Raw genomic sequence first — 23,472 nt, forward strand, 5'->3', positions numbered from 1 at the left:
TTAAGATGACCACTCAGGCTCCAGACCTGCCCTTGAACTAGACAGCAAATCAAGGTGGCTGGACATTGAATCCCTCTCACTAGCTCATCAACTTAATTTTATAGCTGTAGCCAAGTGGTTGAGTAAAAAGTATCACCCTCAAGCCCTGCCTTACAACCACCTGGGTAGGCAGATGTCCCCTCCCCACCCCATGTGCTTCTTCTTATCTTCCGCCCATCTTCTAACCCCTCCTAGTTAGACTTTCAGATAAAGACACCCCAAAGGGTACATTTACTGTATCATCCCCAAAACCCAGATGCTCCCAGATGTATTACCAAGGCATACATGAGCAATGGGAACAGTTTGTGCTTGATTCTGGTGGTAAAACTTTGCCCCCAGAAAGGCTGTTGATTGTTACATGATGGAATCCATAGATTAATAGGCTATGCTGTTTACCCGTGTGCCATGAATTTCTGGCTTGAGTTAGTGAGTTTTTTCATCATGTGTAGATGATGTTTGAGTACCCTTGAACATGTACATAAGGCAGAAGATGAGGAGAAATGTTTTATTGTAAGTACTTTTATTAAATGAAATTATTTAATTTATCTGATCAAGCTTTGGGTTTTGTTTTTCGTAAACTTTATCAAGGTTTTCCACAAGGTCAAGCAGGGAACACTGAAATTCTGTTGCAAAATCATGCATTGACAGTCAACCCCAGGAATAATGTTTCCTTATTATAAATTCAGTTTTTGCCCCTATTCTAGTTTTAACTGAAAACCCTGCGCTACATGTGTATATTTACACACACACACACATTCAAATTTAGAACTTTATTGTATGCCTCGGATGTGAATAAAATTTTCCCTATGTTAAACTTACAAGCATGAATTTTTCTAAATACAAGATTTTATTTGTTTATTTATTTGATTGGCGTTTTACGCCGTACTCAATACTTAACTTATACGATGGTGGCAAGCATTATGGTGGGAGGAAAATGGGCAGAGCCTGTGAGAAACCCACGACCATCTGCAGGTTGCTGACAGACTTCCCCATGTACGGCCGGAGTGGAAGCCAGCATAATACTAGCTTATTTGAAATGATTCTAGAAACTTGTATTTTATTCCGCTAGAATTTATTGTATTGGTCATTTTTCCAAAATACTGCTCATGGGAGGTGGGTATGAAGAGTAAGCTAAATATAGCGAGCCTTTTTTTCCAGATATTTGTAGTTATTGTAAGTCTTCAACCTTTCTACTGCTAAAGCACTTTTTTCAGTCGAATTTATGCATACAATTGTTATGAAAATGACAACACACCAAAAATTGTTTGTAGGTGTCACTAAAGATGTAAGCTTTCAAAAACTGTGCAGAGTATTTCTCTACAACCCATATTTCTCTACAACCCATAGTTCACTCAAAATAAATAAAATAAAAGTGGTGGTTGAAAAGAATTAGGGTAGGTAAATTTTTTATGATTTTTTCCACATATTGTAACCAAGGAATAACCTTTAAATCAGCATTATTTTCACCAAAGAGTTTGCTTTTCATGTTTTTACAGGTCACCACAGCTGCCTATTTTCACCAGAGAGTTTGCTTTTCATGTTTTTACAGGTCACCACAGCTGCCTATTTTCACCAGAGAGTTTGCTTTTCATCTTTTTACAGGTCACCACAGCTGCCTATTTTCACTAGAGAGTTTGCTTTTCATGTTTTTACAGGTCACCACAGCTTCCTGATGGTGGGTTAGAGGAAGAGATTGAGAGAGAGACCCTACAGATACATTATGACAATTGTTGTAAGGGACTTGGTGAGTGTTTCTCATATATTCATATACTTATATGCAACATAATGGGGTTATATGCCACATGTCAGGGTATACTTATGAAAAATTTGTTAGGAAATTACCTCAGTGGATTATATAACCTTGTTGCACATCAACACACATCGTGTAAGTTTACATTAAGAAATTGTTGTCAGAAATTTGATAAAGCGATCAAAACTTATTCGCTAAAATTCACTAAATAAATTAAGCTCAAATTGTTTAATTTTAGTCACAGATATTCACAGGACTTGATTATTTGAGATTATTATGACCAATGTGACTAACTTTGGGGTCAGATTGGGGTGTTGAGAGGCTTGTGGTCTTTAGTTACCATTTTTGATGAGATTTCCCACATATTTGAAGCCGTGCAAGTCCTTAAACAAGTGCACTAGAAGAATTAAGGCTACAAATTTGTAGAAACTTCCTTGTTTCTATATGTTGTAGTACAAGAGAAATCTGGGATTATAGAAACAACTAGCCAAACATCTGGAAGTAACCAATCAAATGTTCATGATCGTACAATTCAGGGGCCTTCGTGGCTCAGTCGGCTAGCGCAGAGTAATGACCCAGAAGCATCTCACCAATGCGGTCGCTCAGAGTTCAAGTCCAGCTCATGCTGGCTTCCTCTCCGGCCGTAAGTGGGAAGGTCTGACAGCAACTTGCAGATGGTCGTGGGTTCCCCCGGACTCTGCCCGGTTTCCTCCCACCATAATGCTGGCTGCCGTCGTATAAGTGAAATATTCTTGAGTACGGCATAAAACGCCAAAAAATAAATAAATAAATAAATCATACAAATCAAATTTGAAATTTCACTGGAGCTACATATGCATAAAAACAAGATGGCAAGATAAGAATGTTGGTTGGTCATGTCAAAAAACAAAACATTGCAGCCAATCCTAACTTGAGATAAAATGCAGTGTTCTGTCTGTCTGTCTGTACATAAATCTTTTCGCGTTACAAGTATAACTACAGAACCTCTTTGTTATGACCCAGGAGCCTCTCACCAATGTGGTGGCTGTAAGTTCAAGTCCACCTCATACTGGCTTCCTCTCCAGCCGTAAGTGGGAAAGGTCTGTCAGCAACCTGCGGATGGTCGTGGGTTCCCTCCGGGCTCTGCCCTCTTTCCTCCTGCCATAATGCTGGCCGCCGTCGTATAAGTGAAATATTCTTGAGAACGACGTAAAATACCAATCAAATAGATAAATAAATCTTTGCTTAGAGTTACTTAGAGTTTGTTGACCTTTTGTGTGTAGCACTAAAGTAGAAGCTAGATAGATGGAAAATTTACAAAGTTTACCCATTTTTGTGATACGAGAAGGTTGTTTATTCCTGCAAGGCTTGTATTAAAAAGAATTGAGTTTGAGTCTGTATTTCGATCATGAACACCAAGCCTGATGGTTATTAACTCTGCTATGACCGGTGTATATTGAGGATCTGTGGGCTTGTCAGCTGTGGTGGAGGTCACATTAATTGTGTGCTATAAGAAAACTGAGCTGGCATGTGCAGGAGTTGTCTATTTACAAGTCGTGAGGTGTTGATTATCTATGAAAAGTACCGGTATCATTTGTGAGCTCCTTTGGGATAATTACTAATTACGGAGTCATTCATGCGTCACTCGTCAGCTTGAAGTGCGCTGTGAAGTGCTAATTCATCGCACTCTTTCCCTGAAGGTATCTTTGTTCTAAATGTATCTGACTGTATGTTTTCTGACTCTTTAAAAGAAGAACAAGGCAAAAAGAAAAGTATTCTCCTGATCTTAGTTTCATTGGTGCCTGATCCTGGGTAGAATGAATGATTATAGCTAAACACCACTTCAGCCATATTGTGTTGAGAACATGTTTAAACCAGGAGACAGTAAATAGTTTTCCATGTAATTTATAATAGCCCTGAAAATTAAACAAAAACATGAAGACCATGTAGTGTGAGTTATAGTAAAGTATTTACTAATTTAATTTATTTCATTAGGGTTTTAATATAGTACTAAAAATGTTTCAGTTTTCACTTGATACGATAGCGCTCAGGTTTATGAGTAGAGAAATGGCCCTGACACAAGGCATTTAGCTTTGTGTGTTAAAACCACAGCCGACTCAGATTGAGTCAGACTTAGATTGAGTCAGACTTAGATTGAGTCAGGCTTAGATTGAGACAGATTCAAGGACAATCCTCATGGCTATTTGGATGTGATGATCCTCATGACTGATTGGATCTTTAGCAGTACATGAACCATTGAGAACCCTTGCTTGTGATAAATTGCAGACATTTATGAATTAAGGTTGTATGTAAGGAAAATATAAATCATTTACTCAGTTTTAGCTCATCTCTTATGAAGTAAGGCGACGTATTGTGAGAGTAGGGAAAATGGTGGTGGCAGTGCCGGTGTTGGTGTTGGGTTAAGTTTTTTTTTTTAGCTCTTGTCTAATGGGCTCTCGTACATAAATTCAGAGTTAAGCTATTTCTTTTACCTCCTGTACAACCATTCATTGATTGAAGGTTAAGCTTTTTTTTTTGGCTTCCTAGTTTAAGGTGTGGTGTGTAGATGCACATCCTGAGATGGAAGGTTAAGCTTTGTTGTTTTTAGCTCCTGTATAATGACAATCATATGTGGATCTCCAACGTAACGCAATAAAAAATTGTTTTGTTTATGGTTTTTTTTGTATTTCTTTTCACCTGTGTACATCTACAAAGGGCCTACAGATGAAAGGTTGAACTGTTTTTTGGGTTTTAGTTTTATAGGTTTTGTGAATGTTTTTTAATGGTTTTAATTGATAGACTGTAACTTCAAAAATTTACCATTGATATAAACAATGTGTTTTCTGTAGTTAACACATTTTCAGAAATTAAGTCTTCAAGCAGGGCAACAATTTCTTGTACACAGGTTTTCTGTGACTCGCTGCTTAAGAGATATATGGACTTTGCCAGATTTACCATTTTTGTAATCAAGAAAAGTTTTATGGAGGGCGACAATTTTTATGCACATGCCTACCTACGTGAAGGAGAACAAGAAGGCTCTTGGGTTCTGGCGATTTTACCATTTTTCTGTTTTGTTGATACACATTCAGACTGACTTCATTCTGTTCTTCTGTAAACACAGATATCTACAAGCCTTTCTTGTAGGGCTACAGTTTCTATGCGATCACTTATCTAGATAGGTGTTTTGTTTCTGTAGCTAATTTGCCAGATTTGTTGAATGTGAGAATTTACCTTGAGTATACCAATTAATCTGGTATACACAGTATCTGTAGAATTAACGCTAGCTAATGACCCAGGAGTCTCTCACCAATTCAAGTCCAGCTCATGCTGGCTTCCTCTCCGGTCGTACGTGGGAAGGTCTTCCAGCAACCTGTGGATGGTCATGGGTTTCCCCCGGGCTGTGCCCGGTTTCTACCCACCATAATGCTGGCCGCCGTCATATAAGTGAAATATTCTTGAGTACGGCGTAAAACGCCAATCAAATCAAATCAAATAAAGTATCTGTAGAAAGCTTTCCACATCTGTATTAGTACTGGAAACCTGTGATACAAGCCAATGCATGTGCCTTCTTACATTGTGACGGAATGGTTAAACCATCCATGTAGACAGTGACTGTTGTCAGCTAAGTATTTGCGCCAGTCAGAGGGCTGCAGTGGCCACGCATAGTGCACCGATACAGATAGTACACCATATCTCTACATGTACTCAGCCATTCACACCGTTGGAATTGTTTACAATTTGCATGCATGTACCAAAGACCACTGACTCAGTTTTGTGCATAAACTCTGCACAATGACGTCTTTACCACCACAACACTTCACACTGATTCCATTGTCTAGTTGACTGCAATAGAAGGCGAGCTGGTGGGATTCTCTGATTGCCTTGTTATTTGTATTACAGTCAGTTATCTGTCTCTTGAAGAAAGCATAGATCTGTTTTCAGGCATTTCATATTTGATTCAAATAGACACATCTTCTGTGATGTTGAAAATATTTGAACAGTGAACTGAACCTGTGAAATTCAAGAAAGAAAGTTATTGGGTTGAGTTTTTTATTGATGAAAGTAATACTATATATTTTGCAAGGTGCATGTTCATTAGTTACCAGGATCACATCTACAGCCATTTCAGTTCTGGAAAACATTAGGGCTCTAGAACTATAGCAGTGTCTAGATGTATGTCTAAAGTGTAATCAGTTATTATCATACGGGATTAAAACACTTTCGATTCAACTCTTGTAATTTGAGATGGGGCACAGGGAGAGCGGGTAAGTGCTTTATCACAATATCTCTTATAACACCTGTCCAATAAATTCATCAAAACGGTTGTGATGAACTTTGACCTTTGTTGTTTTATGACATACGTGTATTTGCCTCTAGCAACTGTGACCTTTCTGCTGACCCTGAGTTCATACCTACACGTAAGTGTGTCTGCCCATCCCCTTTACTTCCTTCTCCGCTAATTAGAGTGATTTTTCCTTGATCACAGTTTCTTTTTCCTCGTCGTAAGGATTCATATTAATTTTCCTGCTTATAAATCTATTTTACTATTGTTTTGGACTGTATTATGCTGTACATATATTTCATAAAGCCCTTCAAGCTTCAAGCATAGCCAGAATATTATGGCCAGTCAAATGTTGCAATATTCAGCTCTTTTTCTCATCAGTATAAAATATAATAATTTCAAACTTAATAATGTTGATTTTATTTCATTTCATTTTTTTTATATTGATCAGTATATACATGTAATGGAAAGAAAGTAGGAATTCAGTGTTTTCAGATTTTGTAAATTAGTAAATCTGTGCATTGAAAGTACATGGCAAAATATAATGCTGGGAGAACTCTCAAAATGAATATATGCCCAAGTGGTATGAGTGGGGAGTGTGGATGAATGCCCTAGAGATGACCTGAAATACTCTGAAACCTTACCATTTTGCTGAATACCTCATCCTTTTCTTCCCACATCTTTGTCTGACTAAGTTGTTAATTTTTTAGTCACAAGCTCGAATGAATCATTCAGTGTGTTTTGATGAAGAAGTTGGCTGTTAACACATACTATGTCGTAAGTGTGAGAGCGCGAATATATTTGCAATTTTTACTGTTTACATTCAGAAAATGACAAGATGAAAGACTCGGGTTCTTAGAAATGGTAGGCCTAAATTTGGGATTCATGTGATTTTCATGTGATTCATGTATTTGACCCTGAGTGAACCGAGATCTGATCCACCAACATGTGAATATTTATTGTATTTAGGTTGCTTGGGAGGACATAGTTAATAATTTTCACCAATAAGGTTAATCACATTTTCACTGAGCTTGAATAAATACTGCAGCTTTACTGTGTTAACAATGCTTGATTCACAGAACAAGTTAATTTGGGAGCCGCCATCAAAGTTTGGGTAGTTTTGGTCTTGAATGTGACATAATTTCCCCCAGGCTGTAGGGAACATGCTTGTCGTTTCATTGTGTGCTAAAAAGATCATTAAATTCTTTCCTTCACAGTTTAAAGCTGCTGTTGTAATAACCGTAGAGGGCGCTTTGAATGTAAACATTGAAAGTAGCCCCTGTATTACCTCTTTATCAGTTGGGCAATGGCCATAGGTATATGATAAAGGTAGAAATCTGTAAGATCAACCTTAAAAATTCATTATCGGTAACAAAACCCTAGAAACAAATATGATCAGTTAGTAGGGATTTTATTTTCCTTTTTATTCTGGCTAATGAAAGAGATGATTTTAAAGAAATTAACATTGTGGGAAAAGTAGTTTCCATCAAATGCCCAATAAAAACTTTAGAGCAGAGCCCATATTTGGAGTCTGGTTGAGCTAGTACAGTGAACATATTTGTAACGATGGCCTAACTGAGGATGTTTTATATCCTATAAATACACTATACTTGTACGCATGGAGACCTCACATGACACAAATCACAAGGACTAGCGTCTGAGTGTGTGCCATTTGTCACAACTTTCGTTGCATTAAACCCAAAATGACCCCTGACTGGTGTAGAATGGCCTTATTTAGAGGTTCACTGGAGCTTTACAAGAGCCTTCTATAATGGCTACTGGGAGTTGAATGTGATCTAGTTGAATGCGTTTTCCATCAATATAAAACCAGGTAAATAGTTGTGTGTCTGTTGAAAAAAATCTTATCTTGCAATAACAGGAAACATTACGCACAGTGAGTGAGAATAATTCTTTACATGCATGTTTCTCACGAATAATTGTGTTCATAAATTCAACACAAAACATACAATACATACAATATGAAGCATTGGATATTGCAGTATCTAACCTAACATAAATAGATGTACAAATTTAAAAGATTATTTCAATGGAGCTTTTGTCTTTTTATACATACGAATGCATATAACTGGGAGAATAGAGTACAGCTTTCGCTGTAGATATTGGTTATTGGATATTGGTTATAAAGTGCTTGAATACCTTCTGGAGATCAAAGGATTAACACTAGTCTTTATAATGTAATTTGATATCCTTGTTTATCAAACAGTATGTTCTTTCTTCAACTAGTGTACTATAATCTGAGCTGTGGAGATGTGCAGCTGGTTGTCCCTTCGTGAGAGAGATCTGTTTAGCCAAAGACTGTGAAATGGGAGATTTCGCCTGGATTTGTCCATGGGGAAGTCTTGAGAACAAAAATACCTGTACAAAATGGATTAAATAATTAAACAGGTTCTGCTTATGCAGTCTTTTTGTTGTGTTGTCCTTTGATGTATTTAGATGGCCAAATATTTTGTGCTGTAAGATCTACTATAGTTTCAAAGGCTAAATGATAACGAGGGAGATGATCTGGATTATTTCCTGCAATATAATAGGCTTTTACAACATATAAAGGCATAGATTGTGTGTTTTGCTTGAATGTTCCCATTTTACTAGCATTTAGAATAAATGTACACACCAGGGCACAAGGACCTGCATATATGTGTTTATCACACTAGTCGAAAAGCAAATGTTACGTTTCTGTACTTACACCATTTTCACCTTTAGCAGCTTCGGGAGACCGAGGATATAACCTGCTCAGCACTGAGAGGTTGGAGCAAGAAAACAGGACTGGTTAGCCTGTTGTCAGTATAATGTGACTGGGTGGGGTCTCACAATAATGTGACTGGCTAGGGTGTCATGTCTGGTGTCTTCGCTGTGATACTTCACTGGCAGCAGCACTTTGGCGACATAGATTCACCCTGCCATGAAAAGACACAGTATATGTACACACACCTAATGACTCATCATCATATTACTGAAAATTTGTAAAGTAGGATGATATAACACAAGCATACATACATTCCATTAGCAGCTTGACAGTTGTATAAGTACCAATATTTTGTGTACTAAAGTGAGTAGTAGGTCCTTGTTTTCTGATGTCTTCAAACAGTTTATTACAGAAAGCCATTTATTTCAGCAGGTGTATGAAGTGTACATAGAGAGGTGTGGTGGTTCCTTCTCGCATCCTCACCTACACTTTACAGAGGCAACATATATCCATAGGGCATTATAAAGCACAAATAAAGCAAATAATGGGGGGCCTCCATGGCTTAGTTGGTTTGCGCGCTAGCGCAATTAATGACCCAGAAGCCTGTCACCAAGGCGGCCGCTGTGAGTTCAAGTCAACCTCGTGCTGGCTTCCTCTCCGGCCGTACATGGGAAGTCTGCCAGCAACCTTTGGATTTCCCCCGGGCTCTGCCCGGTTTCCTCCCACCATAATGCTGACTGCTGTCTTATAAGTGAAATATTCTTGAGTATGGTGTAAAACACCAATCAAATAAATAAATGAATATGTAAAGCAAATAATGTGAATATATGAATATGGTTTGTGTTCTTGTAGGGATTAAGATTGTTGGTGGTTGCAGTTTGGATGGAGAGGAAGACTATGGAATATTTGTGAAGAGAGTGTTACCTGGAGGACTGGCAGAGATTGAAGGTAACATAGTTGCATAATTCAAAAGATATGAGAGTAGATGGGTGCACAGCGTACTCCTAGTTTCTGACAAGTATTTGGAGCCTCGAAATAAACTGAAAATGTTTTATTACTTGGACATAGTTTTATGTATCAGGAGACATGAATCAGAATGTTAAAGTGAAAGACAGCACCTGATGTTTATGTCCACTGAAAGACTACCATTAAAATTATCTTAAACCGGCATTAAATTTTTCTTTTGATTTTTTTTTTCAGTCCAGTAAAAGTTTAGTGAAACATTTGCCATGTCATAGCTTGAGCATGTCTCCTTTATCGTCAGCATGGTAGCGTCACGTTTACTCTAGCTCTCTAGTCTCAAAGGTATTTCCCATATAATAGTCTAAACAGTCGCCTATGGCAGATTAAAGTTGTGGACTTGGCGATGAAGGCCCAAGCTATTATTTCGCTTTCTCGGAAATTGGACGTACTGGAAGGATATTTCTTCCACTGCTTGAACTGTTGACACAGTATGCTTATTCGTTGATACAGTTAACGAGTAGCATGCAGATGGGCAGCAAGAATATTCCTGGTACAGTTCGTAGCCTTCGGTGAGGTGGTGCTGGTATCGGTAATCACTGACTCTGATATTTGTTATTTAGCAACTGCATGCTGACTAAATTCTAACATGAACGACAAAAACTTATTAGTATAATTTGAACAGCGTGTCTAAGTAGGCCTAAGGTTTACTGCGGAGATGAATGTGATTTGGGCCGAGACAGCACGCTACTGTCTGACATAACTTGTGATGCCGTCCTTGAATATTAGGCATCTTGTAAATCAATTGATTTTACGTCTTTGGTGGTCCATAAATGATACAGACCAGAGCCCAGTTTCTTGAGGCACTCCGTACGCTACATTCACTTGACTACCACGGCAACCAGTGCTGTAGGCATTTTGTCGTCATGGTAGTTGCGAGGTCGTAACATTACAAGAGCTTTGTGGAATTGGACCCTGTCCCACAATGATTTACAGTATTTAAGATGTGAAAATGTAGTTGTTGGATAGTTGACTCTGGTGTTTGTGGTTACAGGTCGACTGCAGAATGGTGACCAGATACTGGAGGTAAACGGGGATAGTTTAGAGGGAGTGACAAATGACAGGTAAGTGTTGTTACATTTAGATTTTATATTGTTCTGTATAATACACACTCAGATAAAGTGGCATCCAAAGTAAGTGTGGCCAAAGTAACTTCCGTGCAATTTTTTTTTCCGTGAGATTTCATTTGATGAGGAAAGCAAGGATTAAAGATACTGGTTTTCATCTATTGTAGCATCTTACGAAATGATCCATGAATTTTCAGTCTTGCATATGTCTATTAGAACTGTCTGCTGTCATAGTAATTTATTTGTAGTGTAGGCTCTTTATCTGGATGTGTTTGGAAAATGGCCAGCATTAAAATTTTGAGCTGAAATTCTGACATCTTTGTACTGGATACACCAAAAGTGATCTAATTTTGGAGTATTGTTTATTAAAGGCAGGATATTCTGACTCGGATCAATTTGTCATAATTGTGGAAAGCAGAAGCACTTGCATCTGTTAGAACCATACCCACAATAAACTATACACATCCTCCCATTCACCCACAGAGCTGTGGCGATTCTGCGGAAGGCCTCGGCCACCAATGTGGTGGACTTGTTAGTGAGCCGAGATGATCAAGCCAGGTGAGTCTTGGTTTTATTTGTTTATATGATTGGATTTTTACTCCATACTCCAGAATATTTCACTTATACGACTGCGGCCAGCATTATGGTGGGAGGAAACTAGCAGAGTTTGGGGGAAAGCCACGAACGACCACAAGCTTCCAGCAGACCTTCCCATGTATGACTGGAGAGGAAGCCAGCATAAACTTAAACTGGCGACAGCCTCCTGGGTCATTGCACATAAGTTATTATAGGCAGTAACTCTGTGGTCGCAGAATGACATGGAAGGGACCTTCCAGGGATTCTTGTATTAGTTTTGGACATTACACTCAAAAAAATACCAAATCATAACTGTGGATATGACAGTCATCATATTTTCATTACAATTTCTATATTTGACAACAAATTTCTCAAATCTAGCCTGTCTGGTAGTATTTTGTTTGATGAACTGTTTGCAACTTTACATAGATATGTGATCTTTTAATAGAAGAGAGTCACAAGTGGATAAATCCGCTGTGTTTTAGTTATTTGAGAGACAGATTGCCTGCAGTCGTTAAACTGTAATCTGTTGTGTGAAAAGATGATAAAATAGCTTAAAGCATGGGTTGTGGAGATAAGACAAATTTTCTGTATCTAGCACTAACAAGCAATGTAGACTTTCAATCTCTTTGCCCACAGAGAGGAGTATGAGGAGGTTTTGGAGAGACAAACTTTCCTAAGCCACAACTGTACCCCTGTCCATACAGAGACCCCCAGCAGAGAATCCAGTAAGGCCTCCTCCAGGTGTACCACCCCCTCAGTTACAGGTAACACAGCTGATGCTAGAATATCTTGGTAGTGTTGTATGTAGTTGACTGTATCTGAGTCAGAACTGTACCCTTTCCCATAGAGAGACTCCCAGGTACAGGTAGCCCACCTGAAAAGTCATAGAATTGTATGATGATTTATTCATTTGATAGAGGACTTTTAGGCCGTGCTTTCAATTATACAAGGGCCAAATTGCATTATGAGTAAAATTTGATTGTCAGAGGTGCTGTTACTCTTTAACATTTCGACACATTTAGCAAGGTGTGTATTCAAGCAAATTTTTGAGGGGGTTATTCTGTGTAGACTGATAAAATTAATCTTTTTGTGAAGCCCTGAAATTGGCCAATACAAGAGATTTAGTTTTGTCCCCAAATCAAATTAAAAATATGCATAAATTACACTGAAAATTGCCCTTTCATATGCGAAAAGGTTGAACAATTAGGGTAATAGATAATTAACCCATTTTACATCAAAAACTATTTCTGTACAGTTCTCAGTGCAAATGGTACCTTTTGTGGATGAAAAAAAGCAGTTGAGTTCTTTTCACTTGTGGTGTGTTCTGAGCTGGAATGGTAGATGCTGTCCTGCGTCCTTATACAATTTCTTAAGTCTTTCCATTCAACAAGGAACAGTGCATTGTGATACGGGCAGACAGTTACATGTCATCTGCATATTCACAGCTGTGACCGGCAGGATGATAATTGCAGGAGTGTTGCCTGTGAATTGCAAGTTTCTTTCAGTAATTGAGTTGAAACCTACTTTTCATTTTGTTTTCTCTCTCAGATTTTAAGGCTGGCGTAAGCCCAAGGTATGATCACAGTGTTTACCACACTCCGCAGCAAAATGGAGTAGCAGAAAATCAAAATGGAGTATCAGAGGTAAATCTACATGTATATCATTTTTTTACAACCATTTGTCTATCGATAATATGTTGAAAACTCAAGTGTAACTGCCAGGAAGTTTGTTCTGACTTTTAACAAGGGTTTGGTTGTTTTCAGTGATTTGTTTGGTTTCCTTCCATTATGAAAGAAGCAGCTGAAAAAAATTTGGGGTCTTGCACAGAACCTTTAAATATGCAGACATGCTCTTCTGTCCACATTAATGGTCCAATTTATTAAAAGTCTGTGTACCTTAAGTCCTGTGTGTGGGGATCATCTGTAATTACAAGTGATATGTTGCAGATAAGCCATCCAGATCAAGATTATGTTAGCCAGGCACCCGCTGCACCAGGGGAGACCACTCCAAGTGCCAGCTGGTACCCTCATCCAGCTATCAACCCCACTGATAGGTTTGGTGCGAGGATACAACCTAATATGGCTTCTACCCCACAAGGTGAGAAACCAGGCTGCAGTGTGAAGTTGTGTTGAATATGATGAAACAGATGTGAGAATATTGTCCACTAAAAGAAATTACTTTTTTCTAACAGATTATGAAAAATCATGAAGATGGCCCTTTTTTGTTTTATTTTGTCTTGGGAGATTCAAAAAAAGACATCAGGTCATGGAAAGAATAAGAAAAGTGTTTGTTTTGGGCATACCTAAGTTTAGAAGTTGGACATCACTTGTCACAACACATTCTCCTTGATAAAACTAAAAAAAAAAACATTTTAAAAATCTGATTGGGGGATAAAGTTGGGATCAGTGGTGATGGAAAACAAGTAATTGATTTTATGACAGCCTAAAATATTTTTTATAATAAATTTTTATTTGTTTGTTAACTGTACCAGCTGTAGGTGGCAGGGTGAGACTTCTTCCCTCCTACAACACCAGCCTGTCTATGATAGGTCACGGTGACAACATCTCCCCTGTGCTGGCCCCAGGCACCCAGGGCCCTCCCCTTCACACTATGGGGATGTCACAGACGTTCAGTGGGACGGAGCAGTTACCTAGGTCACAAGACATGTCCCAGACCAGGAAGCTCTCCCTTGACCCGCATGTCAGGTTAAAAGTAGAGAAACTCGAGGACGTAAGTTTATGATGCATGTTTTCACAGTTATGTCACTCAAAAGTCAAGTTTTATTCTCGTCTTTGTGCAGACTGCTATAGGGCAGAGAGGTTGAATGTTTGAATCCATCTCCTGCTCGCTCAGTGGTTTGTCAGCCATATGGGGAAGTGCTGTATCATTTTTATATGGTTTCATGAAAATTGTGGATTATTCTTCACCCTAAGGAGAGACAAAATCAGATACACAAATAAAATACATGAACTATGGTACTTTTTGAAAAGTGGTGTGAAGTATGTTTTATCTTAACAGAAAAAGCTACTATCAAAAGTTTGCCTGATGATGATATTTAAATATGAGTCAGAAGTAAAAGTTGACTGTCACAAGTAATACTTAGCCAGACACAGAAATATTAAAGGAGCCTTGACGCAGGAAGCAACCTAAAAATACTGGTTCCTTGAAGATAGACATGTTCTGTAACCTTTCTAACCTTCCTGCCAGCAAAGTCACCATTACCACCTTTGTACCTGTTTGTTGTAGGCTCTGAGATACCTGGGCCTGGAGCCGTCCCCAGAACAACAGGCCGTGTTACGGACAAACCTTGGGGTGGATAACACAGGAACTGTTAGCTATGGAGGTAAATCTGACCCTCAACCAGTCACAATATAAGGACCACAGGTGGACAAGTTATTCTCCTATCCATGTTTGCTGAACCAAGTTTTAGGCTTGGGATCAAACCTATTCCATGCTCTAACCATCCTGTCATCGCAGTTCTGTTGATAGTGGTCATTACTGGATTATAGTGACGTCATAGTGTTTTCTAGTGTGGTGATATGAGGCGTATGTAAATTGTTCTTCTGTATGAAAACGTGTTATTTGTCAGATTACTGACATGATCATCATTTGAGACCTCTACTTAATAACAAAAAATTTAGTGATTATAAATTTTTTGTCCCCAGCTTTCAATTCATCCTTATTCAAGTTAAATAATACGATGTTTTTTTTTTTTTTTTCATGTACATATTTATGTCTTTAAGTACTCTGCACATTTAGCTTCTTTGTTGGTAAAAATTTCAAAATCTTCAAATCACAAACATGCCAGTGAAATCTCTTGAACCTCCTTTCATTTAACAGACTTTGTGAGGGAAGCTCGTGAAATTTTCCGTCTTCAGCTGGATGAGAAAAATATAGGTCCTGGAGCCATGCTGTTTGCTGCCCAGGATCTGACATCACTGTTGGAGCCACCACCATTCAAACCTGAGGTATTGTGGTAGAAAGGCCAGGAAAACCTGGTGGTGTATTTTTCTTTGATGGAATTTTGCGTTGTTCAGACAAACCCAGGGCAGTCCCTCACCTGTATTAATACTCGTAGAAAGCAGGCTATAAACCCCTATTTATTTATTTATTGGTGTTTAATGCCATTCTCCAAAACATTTCAATTTCGCAATAAACATCAGGCTTCCATTTGTAACCAAATGCATTTCATGTGTAAGTTAAGATTGAAGGGGGATTGACCCAAAATAATGTATAGGGCAAGTCAGATCATTAGTGTGCCTTGCATAAACGGCCAACATGGACTGTCATTTGGAGATTGCAGATTTGTACAGTTAATTCGCCCTAAACAGAGGTGATGGGTTATAAACAACTTACAGGACTTTGAAGAATTCAAATTTTCCAAAAATTGATGTATGTCCTTCAAGTCAAATAGAGAACTAGCAACACGATAACTTTTTCATAATAAATATATGTCCTTGGAGGAGAAATTCTATAGCTTATCTTCTATGTTTTAAGTTGAGCACAATACCAGATGTGGCATTTGGGGAGGACTTTGATACTGTCAGACAAGAGCGGGATGAGTTAAGGAAGGAAGTACAAAGGTTGAAGGTCAGTCTGGTGTTTAGTCATTATCTGCACTTGTGTGATCATTAGTATAAGTAATAAAAAGCCTCTTGAATCTTCAGTCTGGCTTTTTTCTTGAAAATAAGAAAATTGAAAACCATCCTATTTTGTGCCACAAGGAAGGGTCATGTGTATTTCACTCGTTGTGAAAATATACCTTTCCAAACAATCAATCTAAAAAAGTATTGTTACAAATAGGTCAACCGGATGTCTCACACAATTTTTACAATTGTTCAATCTTTCTGTGACGTCATCGTGTCACAATATCTTTCACTGAAAAATGGAATGAAAAAATTATGTTGTCACGAAAATGGGTGGTGGGACATCAGATGTGTCGGATCCATCCATTATTTTACAACAGTGTATGCAAGGCCTTTGCTTTAAAAACACAGTCTCCAGTGAACGGAACTTATTGGTCCTGTTTAATGGTATCTTCATGAATATAATCTGGTGAATTTTTTTCATCAGATGATGCTGAAAGAAAAGGAGGAGACTTGCAATGTGGCTGAGGATGAAATTCTGAGGATAAGAAGGGTAATGAATGACTACAGATTTTTGTATTCTCACCAGACCTCCCTGTCTGCCATGTACATGTACCATACTTTTTCCGAACGGTTTCAAAGTTGATAGTTATTATTTAAGAGTGTAGTTATTTGTTAAATGCTATGATTGTTAATCTTTTTTCAGTATGGCATAAATGCTTATACATGCTCAGCTGTTGGTCATGTATGTTTTGTGTAACTTTGCAGCAAGCTCAGGGCGCAATTCATGAGACGCGGTCACTGCGCAGTAAAGTGCACCTAGCAGAACAGGCTCAGCGTGCCGCACGCAACATGGAGCAGGACTATGAAGAGGTGGTCAAACTGTTAGAGAAAGAGATAGCTGAAATGAAAGAGGAGCTGGACAAAAGAAAGGTATTCATTCATTTGAAAGTGTAATTGTTTTGTTTCCTTACTTTGGACATAACATTTTTACTGTAAAATGATATTGACGTTTTGTATCATAAATGATCAAAATTTAAAAAGCTCTAAAGTTGTCATTTATACATTTATTTGTGCACCCTTTTGAAGTTACAAAATGTTTGATATGAAATGTTACGAGAAATAGATTTTACTGTTTGATTATGAGCATGCGTTTTTGAAACTTTTTGAATCAGGAAGTCTCCACGGTAGATATGGAGAAAAGGCTCGCAGTCATCAGTTGTCAACTCAGGAAAACAGATTCTGCAAAGAAGACCTATGAAGTAGCCACACAGAAACTTCTTCAGTTTGTGGAGGTACGATTTTTAAGGCTACCAAAGCAATTTCTCTTGTCCTATAGAAAGTTCATTTATTTTGAACCGTAGCTTTCTGAATTGCTTAACGGAAAGTTTGACAGGCATTTTCACTTCAAAAATATCGCATGATCGATAGTGCACTTCCATATCATTTTTTTTTTTTTTCTGAAAATCATTTTGCCTTGTAGCGCTATAGGCCAGATAAGCTCCTTTGAGAAAAAGTTTGGAGAAAATTTGATTCACTAAACTTTTGTGAATGTGGCCCTGGTGATTGAATAATACGAAATTGTGTTTAAGAAGGCAGAAGGTCTTGCGTTAGTTAAAGGAGGTGTCTTTCTCAAGACTTAATATCAGTTTGTTTTTTTACTTTTGTTGTAAATTGTAGCACATGGTCGTGTTATAATCCAAACAAGGTCGTTTAAGAAAAAGTTACAAGAAATTTGATTTTATCAAGTGTCAACAAAGGTCTTGGCTCTATCTGTAGTTGTGTTTAAGAAGCCGTAAATGACTTAATAAGTTAAAATGACCTTATGACTTAACCCTCACTGTGCATTGGTATGAGAGCTTTAATGCAGATATATCATTGTGTTCACATTGGGTGTAATGCTCATTTTTTGTATGATTTTTTTTTTTATAGCATGTTCATGAAACAATGAAAGACGATGATACTGCTGCCCAAAAAAGGTAAATGTGCGGTGTTTATATTTTGTTTTATCTGGTGAATCTATAAAACATCCCCTTTCTAAACTTGCAGGTAAATGTAATTCATTTGATAGTTTGGTCATTGTTGAAACAAATGATGTTTGACATCAAATGTATGAAAATATGCAATCTTTTAAAATTTGTTGTGTACATTGCACTATGGGCGTAGGTCAGCTCCTATGCTACAGTATTTCTTATGATGTTATAGGGTGGAGTCCTTCTCTGGGGAAGCAACCAGAGGAAGACAGTCAGCAGTGAGTATCAGAAAGCAGCAAGGGCAGAAGAGACTGGCCAGTGATGCTCGTGAAGTGGTGAGGGCAGTCAAGTCTCTCACAGACTCGCAAGGTGATTTTTAGACACTGTTAGCAGATTCTATTGTTATTTTGACTTTGTGGAAATGCTTTAGCTCAAGGAGTTTTATAAGACAAAAATGTATGTTAGTAGACTGGTTGATACATTTATCTGATTGTCAGACTCTATTGTGTACATGCATGTGTCATTACGCTATAAGTGCAGAGCCAACGGCCATTGACCCGACTGCCATCAACCTGTCTGCCGTCAACCTGCCGTTATGTAAATAAAACATTGTATGGTGTCAAGAGCTAATCACATAAATTAATGCATAAATCTACATTTTGGTTGAGATGCTTGTCTTTAGGACATGCAAGATGTTTATTACCTGCCTAAAACCTTTCTCCTTGAGATTCCTCTGCCTTCACAGTTGGGCTTTGGTACCAATAGGCAATTGACAGCATTTACAGGGCCGCTGTGGCACCAATAAGCAATAGATAGCATTTACAAAGACACTGTGGTACCAATAAGCAACATACAGTATTAACAGGGCCGCTGTAGTACCAGTAAGCAATTGACAGCATTTACAAGGCCGCTGTGGCACCAGTAAGCAATAGATAGTGTTCACAAGGACGCTGTGGTACCAATAAGCAACATACAGTATTAACAGGGCCGCTGTTGTACCAGTAAGCAACAGACAGCATTTACAGGGCCGCTGTGGTACCAATAAGCAATAGACAGTATTTACAGGGCCGCTGTGGTACCAATAAGCAATAGATAGCGTTTACAGGGCCGCTGTGGCACCAATAAGCAGTAGACAGTATTTGAAGGCCGCTGTGGTACCAATAAGCAATTGACAGCATTTACAGGGCCGCTGTGGTACCTATAAGCAACAGACAGCATTTACAGGGCTGCTGTGGCACCAATAAGCAATTGACAGCATTTACAGGGCCGCTGTGGTACCAATAAGCAACTGACAGCATTTACAGGGCCGCTGTGGTACCAATAAGCAATTGACAGCATTTACAGGGCCGCTGTGGTACCAATAAGCAACAGACAGCATTTACAGCGCTGCTGTGGCACCAATAAGCAATTGACAGCATTTACAGGGCCGCTGTGGCACCAATAAGCAATTGACAGCATTTACAGGGCCGCTGTGGTACCAATAAGCAACTGACAGCATTTACAGGGCCGCTGTGGCACCAATAAGCAATAGACAGCATTTACAGGGCCGCTGTGGCACCAATAAGCAATAGACAGTATTTACACGGCCACTGTGGTATCAATGAGCAATACACAGCATTTACAGGCCATCGTGGCACCAATAAGAAACAGACAGCATTTACAGGCCACCATGGCACCAATAAGCAACAGACAGCATTTACAGGGCCACCGTGGCACCAATAAGCAATAGATAGTGTTTACAGGGCTGCTGTGGTACCAATAAGCAGTAGACAGCATTTACAGGGCCACCATGGCACCAATAAACAATAGACAGCATTTACAGGGCCACTGTGGCACCAATAAGCAAAAGATAGCATTTACAGGGCCACCATGGCACCAATAAGCAATAGACAGCATTTACAGGGCCACTGTGGTACCAATAAGCAATAGACAGCATTTACAGGGCCACTGTGGTACCAATAAGCAATAGACAGCATTTACAAGGCCACTGTGGTACCAATAAGCAATAGACAGCATTTACAGGGCCACTGTGGTACCAATAAGCAATAGACAGCATTTACAAGGCTGCTGTGGTACCAATAAGCAATAGACAGCATTTACAAGGCTGCTGTGGTACCAATAAGCAATAGACAGCATTTACAAGGCTGCTGTGGTACCAGTAAGCAATAGACAGCATTTACAAGGCTGCTGTGGTACCAATAAGCAATAGACAGCATTTACAAGGCTGCTGTGGTACCAGTAAGCAATAGACAGCATTTACAAGGCTGCTGTGGTACCAATAAGCAATAGGCAGCGCTTTGAGGATCACTTAGGGACTCATATATGTGCATGAAGTAGGACGTCAGTTGAGGATGTTTGAAGGCGAATATTTGAATAGTACATGTGCGATGTCTGGTCAGTTAATTGCCAAGGGCTAATGGTTTATTCTGGACATTCTGTTATGTTGTATATGGCAAAATGCCAGTAGTTGTATAACTGACTATTTATCTTGGTGTTTTTGTCCCAGATCTACCCTATGGTTGGGAAGAAGCCTACACAGAGGACGGAATGAGATACTACATAAAGTATGTATATTATTGATAGTTTTCAGGAATTTTAGATGACACTTATAGAGTACATGAAAAAGAAATCTAAAACAAAGACTGCGCTATGGGAAAAGAGAATGTTATGTCCATGAAAAAAAGGAAAACATTTTTTGTGGCATAATTTTGTTTTGTACAAATTTTTCATTAGTGGTTGGAAATTTTCGGAAATGGCGCCCTGAATGAACTGGAACTTGGGGCCATCATACAGCCCCACATTCTTATTTATGTTTTTTTCTCAGTCATATGGAAAAAGTATCATAATTGTTGATGATCTACATTTATATTATGTGAGATGTTTAACTGAAAGATACCTGTGGCTGGTTTCACAATTTTGGACTTCAGCACAACTTACAAACTTCATTAAAAGGCATAGTTTAATTGTCATAATGTAACGTGTTCAAAATATCTCATGGAGCCCCAAAAAACAAGTTTCAGATTTTGACTTCTGTCAAAGTTGGCATTGTGAAAGAGTTTCCATGTTCTTGGAATAAAGACCATCTGGGTAATATAGAAACCTAAGAGTATTTTCTTTATTTTATTCTTTTTTTCAGTCATCTGACTCAAATGACTACTTGGTCGCATCCTGTGTCAAACATCCATCATCTGCCAACCATCCAGGGGTCAGAGGTGAAAGGTCAGAAGGGCAAATCCCTCCCCAGACCAGGTCCATCATCATGATGATAGCATTGTGGTGGATAATGAACAACATTTGGTGCTACTGTTTGCTTATTATTTTTTAGCTCTCACTTTTGATTGGTCATAGTTACATGTATTGTTTGCTGCAGAAGTATGTGTAACATTTTTTTTTTATGTTTTATATAGCCTTAAGATTCATGTAAAATCTTCAACATGGTTTTATTTAAACATCAAGAAACTTAGGCTTATCTTCCTTTGTATGTGACCAAAGCTACTTGAATGAAAGGGTTGTAATGACCAGGGCCTGTATTTATCCAACGTTTTAAGACTTAAGTCAAAATTCAAACTCAGCTACGGTTAAAATGTTTTGTTCTAGGAAGTTTAAAATATGTACACTGATTCTTTACTGCAGAACAATATGCCAGTCACAATTCGAGTTCTTTTCTGTTATCAGTTTGGCTTTTTAAGCACTTGTAATTTTTGACTTAAGTCCTAAAGGAAAAGGCCTCTAAAAATTGAGGGTAACATGACTAAATAGACCATTTAAAACTATGTAGAAATTTACTTTTGTTTATTTTTTGGATTTTTGTGAAAAGAGTTAAAAGCGTTCAAACATTTGACAGTATTTACAGGGACGCTGTGGTACCAATAAGCAATAGGTGGGCTTTATTGGCAATACTATCACAGTTTAGGAACTCTGACGTCACAGGAAGTTCTTTCATCTCCTAATCTCAACACTGAAGGTTGGAATAACTCTTTACCCATGAATAAAAGATTACTGAAATAATGTTCCCAAAAACTCCTTCCTTCTGGTGAACATCAGGAAAGAAACATGATGTGACATCAGAGTTTCTGGATACTGTCAGTATGGCTCTTAAAGCCCTTCATAGTATTCAGATATTTGAATGCCTTTCAACACTCTTCAGAAAAATCTGAAAAAATAAATGAAAGCATTTTTACGCATAGTTGTCAGTTGTATGTATGATGAAATATTTTAGCTTTCTTTTACTTTAAGGTGCTTGATAAATATGGGTCCAGGTCATAAAATTAGGAACAGAGTCGGCTCATATAAGCACTTATTTAAGAAATCGTGACCTTTATGAGGTCAGGAAGAGAAGTCGAGTCCTATTAGGTCATTTCTGAGGTAGTGAAAATTGTTACCGATTTACCAAAGTATTTCCAGTTTTAAAATGTTCTGCCGCGTATGTTTTAGTCATCTCTGTAAGGTTTTCTTCCTGTTGGATATCTAAACCTGACTAGAGCATTGTTGCTGTGAAGGACAATACTTAGTTCATAGATAAACATTGCCAAACACAAACCACTGCTCTGCTCCGATTTATTTTAGATTAGTTTTAATATTACAGGTTTGCTCTCGCTGTAGCCAGAAGACAATTCATTTCATCCACTACGTCCCAGAACATTCATCTTCACAACATGAAAGTAGGTCCTAAAAGCCTAACAATGACATATCATTTAAAACATGTTTTGCAGCAGTAAGTCCCAGATTTGTTGGACCTGCTGTTTAATACCACTAGTCAGTGTGGCTCAGTACTGCTGTGTACGTCAGTGCATTGTTAGATCTGTTGACCCACATTGAATGATTCATACGGCTAATACCTTATAATTCTGCAGTTGCGTTACACAATGACTAGACCCTTTTTACACCCGTGGGTGTATTTTGTTATGACAACGAATCAAGTAATCAATATAACAGTATTATCTTTGGAGTTTACACTTTCTGTCACATATATATATATATATATATATATATATATATATATATATATATATATATATACTAGTAGATTCTAGTGGTGAAAATTGACAGAATCCCAGCTTGTTAATTGCAATTTCTTTTAGATCCTACTGGATCCTTTATACATGTGTGACTATCTCTGATGCTTGTTTGTATGCTGATTTTAGTAAGTTAGATATAGCAGTGGTGGGTTGTCATTTGGTAACTCCAGTAAAACTTGAAGAAGTGAATTAAGATTCATTTGAACACATGACTACATGATTATCAGAAACTTTGTCTGATGAGGATTTAGCATATTGGGTGTTTCCTGTCACTGCTACTCCATCCTACACAATTTTTTCCCACCAACTTATTGTGTTGTTATATACATAACATTCATCACACTAATCATAGGACATTGTTGTTGCTTATTGCATCACATCATTGTCACTGCCAGATCTGTCAAATATCTACTCTGTCATGTAGACTAGATCTGTACACTTCAGCCTCTTTAATGATGGCTACATATTTCCAGGT

The 23,472-nt window shown here is 38.2% G+C and overlaps 1 protein-coding gene across 1 annotated transcript; it reads left to right on the forward strand.

Annotated features, from left to right (window-relative positions):
• Nucleotides 1-1,145: 1,145 nt before the first annotated feature.
• Nucleotides 1,146-22,674, forward strand: LOC135473457 (syntaxin-binding protein 4-like). The gene is made up of 19 exons (XM_064753307.1): nt 1,146-1,165; nt 1,695-1,783; nt 9,607-9,702; nt 10,769-10,838; nt 11,325-11,399; nt 12,057-12,184; nt 12,969-13,063; nt 13,367-13,517; nt 13,912-14,150; nt 14,667-14,763; nt 15,261-15,388; nt 15,918-16,010; nt 16,494-16,559; nt 16,775-16,939; nt 17,182-17,301; nt 17,939-17,985; nt 18,212-18,348; nt 20,486-20,543; nt 21,116-22,674. The coding sequence occupies exons 1-19, from the start codon at nt 1,146-1,148 to the stop codon at nt 21,240-21,242; spliced, it is 2,001 nt and encodes a 666-aa protein (XP_064609377.1). The 3' UTR covers nt 21,243-22,674.
• Nucleotides 22,675-23,472: the final 798 nt, after the last annotated feature.

The sequence above is a fragment of the Liolophura sinensis genome, chromosome 8, assembly GCF_032854445.1.
Source record: "Liolophura sinensis isolate JHLJ2023 chromosome 8, CUHK_Ljap_v2, whole genome shotgun sequence".
Classification (NCBI taxonomy): domain Eukaryota; kingdom Metazoa; phylum Mollusca; class Polyplacophora; order Chitonida; family Chitonidae; genus Liolophura; species Liolophura sinensis.

Excerpts from the sequence above, each read along its gene's own strand:
- LOC135473457 (XM_064753307.1), top strand. The coding sequence starts at position 1,146 with ATGGGAGGTGGGTATGAAGA. Across the intron at positions 13,064-13,366 it reads ATCAAAATGGAGTATCAGAG|ATAAGCCATCCAGATCAAGA; the intron begins GTAAATCTACAT and ends GATATGTTGCAG. Across the intron at positions 20,544-21,115 it reads GGAATGAGATACTACATAAA|TCATCTGACTCAAATGACTA; the intron begins GTATGTATATTA and ends TCTTTTTTTCAG.